General features: G+C 47.3%; 1 protein-coding gene across 1 annotated transcript; it reads right to left on the reverse strand.

The window, feature by feature from the left end:
- adrb1 (adrenoceptor beta 1) lies at positions 1-1,525 on the reverse strand (the record flags this gene model as incomplete). The annotated part of the gene is made up of 1 exon (XM_084567923.1): positions 1-1,525. The coding sequence occupies one exon, from the start codon at positions 1,523-1,525 to the stop codon at positions 332-334; it is 1,194 nt and encodes a 397-aa protein (XP_084424049.1). The 3' UTR covers positions 1-331.
- Positions 1,526-7,089: the final 5,564 nt, after the last annotated feature.

Here is a 7,089-nt window from a genome sequence, read left to right on the forward strand (position 1 = left end):
TCCAGTTTAAGTGCGCACGACACGATTTTATCACCGAGGAGTTTGTATCCACCAGAATTTTTTTAGGATAGATTTGATTTGGCGATTTGGATCATCTCCAAAAAGCTGTCCAGGAGAGACGTGCGCGTCTCGGAGAGGACACTGCTCCTGATTCCTCTTAATGTCTGAGTTCAGTGATAAAAGCAGATAAAAATGAATGGACTCACGCATGTCTATTGCGCGTAACGTTCCCAACTCGTGCTCAAAGTGCGCGTTTTTCTTTTTTTGTTATTTTTTATTGTCACATCCAAAAAACAAAAAACAAAAAACGACACTCGACAAAAGTTTTCCTTCACAGCTGAGACTCGGAGTGGGACAGCTTCGCCGTCCCCACCAGGCTGCTGTCGCTGTTGTCCAAGCCGGCGCAGTCCGACCACATTCCCAGCGCGCCGGGCTCCAGGGACGTGACGAAGCCGCCGGAGCACCGGGACAGGTCGCAGGAGCTGATGTGCAGCCTGCGGTCCGCTTGCCTCGGGCAGCACAGCAGCCTCTTGAACGCCTTCCTGAAGTCCGGGCTCCGGCAGTAAATGACGGGGTTGAACGCGGAGTTCACGTACCCGAGCCAGTTCAGGAACACGAACACGTCCTTGTCCACCACCTCTGCGCAAAACACCCGCATGACGTTGACTATGAAGAAGGGCAGCCAGCAGAGAGTGAACGTCCCCATGATGATGCCGAGGGTCTTGAGCGCCTTCTGCTCCCTGAGCGCCAGGATCTTAGACGGCCTCTTCTTGCACTTGGAGGTCAGTCCGGTTAAGGTGTTGTGAAACCTGCCCTCGCACTTGTCGATCTTCCTCAGCTGCTTTTTCGCCTCTCTGTACACGCGGGCGTAAACAAATATCATGACCAGGAGAGGAATGTAAAAAGAAATGATGGACGAGGAGATGGCGTAGGCTCTGTTGGTGACAAAGTCGCAACACTCGGGGTCCTCGTAGCAGGCTGTGTCCACGCTGTCCCGGGACCAGTGCATCAGGATGGGCAGGAAGGAGACCAGCGCAGAGATTGCCCAGACCACGCACACCACCGCCTTGGCCCGGGCTTTGGTTAACAGGCTCTGGTAGCGGAAGGGTGAGGTGATGGCCACGTACCTGTCTATGGCGATAACGCACAGAGTTTCGATGCTGGCGGTGACGCAGAGGACGTCCACGGAGATCCAGAACTCGCAGAAAAAGGAGCCGTACAGCCAAGAGCCGCGCACCGCGAGCGCGGCGCCAAACGGCACCACCAGCATCCCCATGATGAGGTCCGCGCTCGCCAGGGACACGATGAACACGTTGGTGAGCGTCTGCAGCCTCTGCGTCCTGGCTATGGCCACGATGACCAGGATATTCCCAAAAACAATAGACAGCACGATCAGCCCCATCACCAGGCTCATGCCCGCCATCCACTGCTCGGACGCGGCTGCGGCGGATCCCGGAGAGTCTGACCCCTCGCCCCCCGTGCCATTCTGGAGGCTCATCGGCGGGGACGCGCCGCCGTCTCCCATGACGGGCTGCTGCGCTGAGTGCGGGACCAGGTCGAGCTCATCCAGGCAGTGCGAAGCAGCCTTTCCACTCAGTCGCGGTCGTTCGCGGTACAGCTCCGTTCTCGTTGCGCGTCAGCTCCATCTGGAGCTCCTCTCCAGCCCTCAGCTGCTGCACCGGCCAGGACGGCGGAGCATGCGGTGACATCACAGCCCCTCGCAACCAATCATGCGGCTCAGCGCACAAAAGCACCACAGCAATCAGTTTGAAGAGGCAAACAACACCTGAAGCTCAAATATGATTCAGATAATGCGCATGAATGAGTGAACCACGCTTTCATTTGGAGGGAGCAGGCAGCTGTTCACACATCCAGGTACATGAGACTTGGAACTGGGTCTGAGTTCACCAGTCCTTCAAACCCTTCACTCTGGAATATGATGAGCCAAATATGGAGTTATAAACTACAGGGATTTTCCCTTTTTCATGACTTGCCATCATAAACAAGATTTGTTTTCCCACTTGTCCATTTTATATTTATCTCCAAATATGAATATGTTTCCCATGGGCATGAGGTCAGGCCCTAAACACAACTCTGCTCTCTGCTTCACATCAGCAGCATCACAAGAAACCCTGACAATCTGTAAGTTGAGAAAACTATAAAACAGAGTCTGATAATCAGCCAGACTCCTCGTTACACGCATCAGTCCTGAAACAAAGCCTCCTGGTCATATGCAGGTTGTTAAAAACACTCAAACCTGCAAAGGTCAGGAGGTCAACAAGCTGAACAAATCAGACACTTAGTCCGAGGGACGTCAGGTGAGAGGAGACGTGTGGACAGGTCTAGTAGGTCCTCTGTAGTTCAAAGGCACTTCTACAAGAAAAGAAACACAATGGACAATGCAGCACTTCCTGTTTTTTTGCCTGCGCTTGAACCTGACCTACACCGATCAGCCACAACATTAAAACCACTGACAGGAGAGAGTAAATAACATCTTGTGACAATTCAGTGTTCTGCTGGGAAACTTTTGGACCTGGCATTCATTCATGTGGATGTTACTTAGACATGTAGCACCCACCTAGACCAGACCAGACACCCCCACCCCATAGCAATGACACTCCTTGATGGCAGCAGCCATCCCCAGCAGGAACGGTTAAGGAACAACTAAAAAAAAAAAACATGAAGAACAGCACAAGGTGTTGACCTGGCCTCCAAATTCACTAGATCCCAAACTGATCAAGTATCTGTGGGATGATCCACAGAGGCCCCTCCCCTCAAAGGCTGCCCTCCACTAGTAACATCCTGTAGCCAGATACCACATGACACCCTCAGAAGGCCCATGTCCATTCTCTGATGAGTCATTCTCAAAGCTGATGCAATTACAAAACCTTCAATGCACGAGTTTGTTGTTTGAGTCGTGCAATTTAAAAGGCAGACGCAGATTTGCAAATGAAATTCGAGGGACAGAAGATGAACATGTGCATTAGATAACATTTTATTTATGGAAAACAATAAATTCAAGTTAGTCTTTTGGGTGCATCTTCACCACAGTTTGTTCCTGCTAGTGTGGGAAATCAAATTGTACAAGCTTTATTTTTGGGGTGTGGTTAAAAAAAAACCAATGGGGGGTAAGCGGCATTGCCATGGGAGGATTTGGATCAGTTTTTTGTTTCTGTGAGATCTGTGCTCTCTGCTCTGTTGTAGTTCCGGTGAAGGCCCTCTATCTCCGCGGGGCCGTGGAGATATCCAAACCGACGGGAACGCCAATTTTTTGCTGATGAATTTTTAAAATTTCATAACTCCAGTCGCAATTTTCAACGCAGACGGTGTCTCAAATTAAAGCTCACTCTCCCTCATTCTGTTCTGTCTGCTCCATGTGAACAAACAGAAGAGGCACGACGGCCTTTTAGGATGTTTTAGTAGAACAAGTTCCCTTTCACAAAAAACAAAAAAAGCTCAGCTGAGTGCTCTTGACCACGAGCAGCAGCAGCAGCAGCAGCTACCTCCCACATACTGAACCTTCATGCAAGTTTTGCATGCCAGAACAAAGAGAAGAAGAGCTCGTTCAACTTGACTCGACGGCCTGCACTCGGGTGTCAAAGGTCAAAGTTGATTTCAGTATTTCAAACCGCCGCTTTCTCCCTCCATTAGTGTCTCAGCGGAGGCAGACAAGCCGGAACAATGTGTGGAACATATTCAGGAGCGCTATTCATCATAAAAAAAGCTTTGCCGGAGAAGCACAGTGATAATATTTTATCTCAAACGGCCGATAAAATCTTAACGGAGCCCACTCAGCCTGGATGAACAGCTGGATAAAGCAGTGATTTTCTCCTTCGCTAAACCTCAGCACGCTTTCAACCGTCCGGCCGACAATACTTCATAACTCCTTTCAACAATTAAATAAGCAATTTTGTTTTAAAGCCACCTTTTATGAGCCGTTAACTGGGAAACAATTAACCAGTGTCAACTTTGTGCATCATATGAGTGTCATAAGAGGCTCGCGAGCCCCTGAGAGAGCTTTTAAAAGCCTGAAAGGAGCTGTGTGCTGCTTCTTTTTATCTGATCCCTCGCACTCAAAATCCCCACGGCTCACTCCCGGGGTTTGTTTACTTACAAATGAATATTCGTTTCAGCGTGTTATGTCACTATAGGTCGCGAGGAGGCAGGCAACAGGAGAGGTGGCGCCTCGGAGCTCTCGAGCACCCGCCTGATTTTTGTGAAAGCCTCCGGGGGTTTTTGTCTCTGGAAATGTGTTTGTCCACTCCGGGGATTGTTTCTACTGTGGTGAATGTTAACTGTTTGTGAGAGAGAGCAACCAGCATCACTACAGAGTTAATGATGCTGTCAAGAAGAGACACAAACGGAGGGAGACAGGAGGCCAATAACTGCTCCACTTCTGCTGATTGCTTTTCACTAATGACTTTTTCTTTTTTTCTTAAATAATTATCTCATCGACACAATTTCCTCTCATATTTAATATTAAATATTCTCCATGCGTTTAAAAAAAAAAAAGGCGGTTTAATCAAATTTGGCAAACTTTTAACGCTTTTTGAAGCCGTTCCCAAAAAGGCAAATATAAACCGGTTGAGGGGAGGGGCCTCTGTGGATCATCCCACAGATACTTGATCAGTTTGGGATCTAGTGAATTTGGAGGCCAGGTCAACACCTTGTGCTGTTCTTCCTGTTTTTTTTTTTTAGTTGTTCCTAAAGTGTTTTTGGGTGCTTACAGCCCAATTTGATCTCAAGGGGACCAGGACCGGTAACATAAAAGCATAACAACCTATAAATAACGACATGTTTCCCTTTGTTTTACGGAAACATGTCGCTTGGCCAGACTGGACCTTCGGACGGGCCGTTTTTTGACACCCCGAGGATTATGGTCAACACGAAAAAGTAGTTCCTCGAATAGCCACCTGGGCTGGCTCCAAAAGCGAGGCAGTCCTCGCAGATCTCCAACGTAAATTACCGCTTACTGTAGACGGGGCACTAAAAATTCATCAGCAATTGACGGACGATATGGAAAATAAAGAAATAAGATGTCAGCTTTGCTTAGATTTTGCGTCTCCAGACAAACGAGGGGCAGAATTATGATGTAAAGTTGGATTTAACATATTTAAATATCTACAAGTGAATACTCACCTTTACCTGGGAAATAGCATGTGGTGTGTTTAATTTTTTTTTGAGCAAATTCTGTGCAAAAGTTGTATTTCCTGCACGACCTCACCTGCTACCAAGGTGGAAAAGAAACTGTTGGAAGGTCGAGACTGCAGCAGCACTCGTAGTAAATGGAGCAACTTCATTACCGTCCACTATGAAACAAAGTCAAAAGTCCCACAGGATCTACAGTGGTGTGAAAAAGTGTTGGCCCCCTAAACCTAATAACTGGTTGAGCCACCCTCAACAGCAACAACTGCAATCAAGCATTTGCAATTTCTGGCCTTTTTAAAGGACATGCCACAGCATCTCAACAGGATTCAGGTCAGACTAGGCCACTCCAAAGTCTTTTTTGTTTTTCCTTCAGCCATTCAGAGGTGGATTGCTGGTGTGTTTTAGATCATCGTCCTACTGCAGAACCCAACTTCGTTTCAGCTTGAGGTCACAAACAGATGGCCGGACATTCTCCTTCAGGGTTTGTTTTTGGTAGACGGCAGAATTCATGGTTCTGTTTATCACAGCAAGTCTTTAACAAACAGACTCAGACTGTCACACCACCACCACATTTTAATGTTACTTTGACACCAGATGTAACGGGACACACACTTTCCAAAAATCTCAACTTTTGTCTCGTCAGTCCACAGAGCATTTTTCCTAAAGTCTTGGGAAATCATCAAGATGTTTTCTGTCAAAACTGAGACGAGCCTTTTTTGCTCAACAGTGGTTTTCGTCTTGGAACTCTTTCTTACGGTGGAGTCATGAACACTGACCTTAACCGAGGCCTGCAGGTTCTCTGGATGTCGTTCTGGGGTCTGTTGTGACCTCTCGGATGAGTCGTCGCCGCCGCTCTCTTGGGGTCACGTTGGTCGGCTGGCCGCTCCACTCCTGGGAAGGTTCACCACTGTTCCATGTTTTCACCATTTGTGGACAACGGCTCTCAGTGTGGTTCGCTGGAGTCCCAAAGCTTTAGAAACGGCTTTATAACCTTTTCCAGACTGATAGATCTCAGTTACTGTCTTTCTTATTTGCTCCTGAATTTCTTTGGATTCGGTGTGATGGCGTCTATGTTTTGAGGATGTTTCGGTCTACTTCACTTTGTCAGGCAGGTCCTATTTAAGTGATTTCTTGATTGAGAACAGGTGTGGTGGTAATCATGCCCAGGTGTGGCTGGAGAAATTGAACTCAGGTGTGATAAACCACAGTTATGTTATGCTTTAACAGGTCGTGCAAACAGTTTTTCACACTTGTAGGTTTGGATTTAATACTAAAAACCTTAGTTTAAGAACTGCATTTGGTGTTTACTTGTGCTGTCTTTGTCTTATATTTAAATTTGTTTGATGATCTGAAACATTTAGGTGCCATAAACATGCAAAAAAAGAAATCACCACACCACTGCAGGAAGGCAATAACACAGACCTGCAGCAAAAAGCTGTCACACGGTCACTTGTCACGACACACGCATTACTGTTGGAAAACCTCCTGACTGTCATTGTAAACATGTAGACATGTGCTTGTGTTTACGAGCAAAAAAAATAAATAAGTGAGCGAGGGAAATCTGGACCGACCTCGTGTAAAGAGCGGGGGGAAAAAAAAGAAAAGAAAGGTATTTACTGCACGCTGCAGCAACAGGAAGTCTGTCATCCGAGGTCGGCTCCAGCATAACACGGCTTTGTGACAAATCTACCGAGGGAGTGAGCTCATTAGCGAAAGCTTTTGATAATATCTCCCAGCGCCAGGCTGAGCAGCGGCCCTTTGGTTTTTATTAATGCGCCAACTCAAGTTACATGACCTGATTCTGGAGAAATGTAAAGGGGCGCTTTTTTGAGGAATGGCAGCTACGCTCTTCAGGTCTCTGCAGGACACGTGTCCGTCCAGTCTAATTTCTTGGACGCTTGAGACAAAAAAAATAAAAAATAAATCAAGTGAGAGCTGGAA

The sequence above is a fragment of the Chelon labrosus genome (assembly GCF_963514085.1).
Source record: "Chelon labrosus genome assembly, chromosome: 19".
NCBI classification, from domain to species: domain Eukaryota; kingdom Metazoa; phylum Chordata; class Actinopteri; order Mugiliformes; family Mugilidae; genus Chelon; species Chelon labrosus.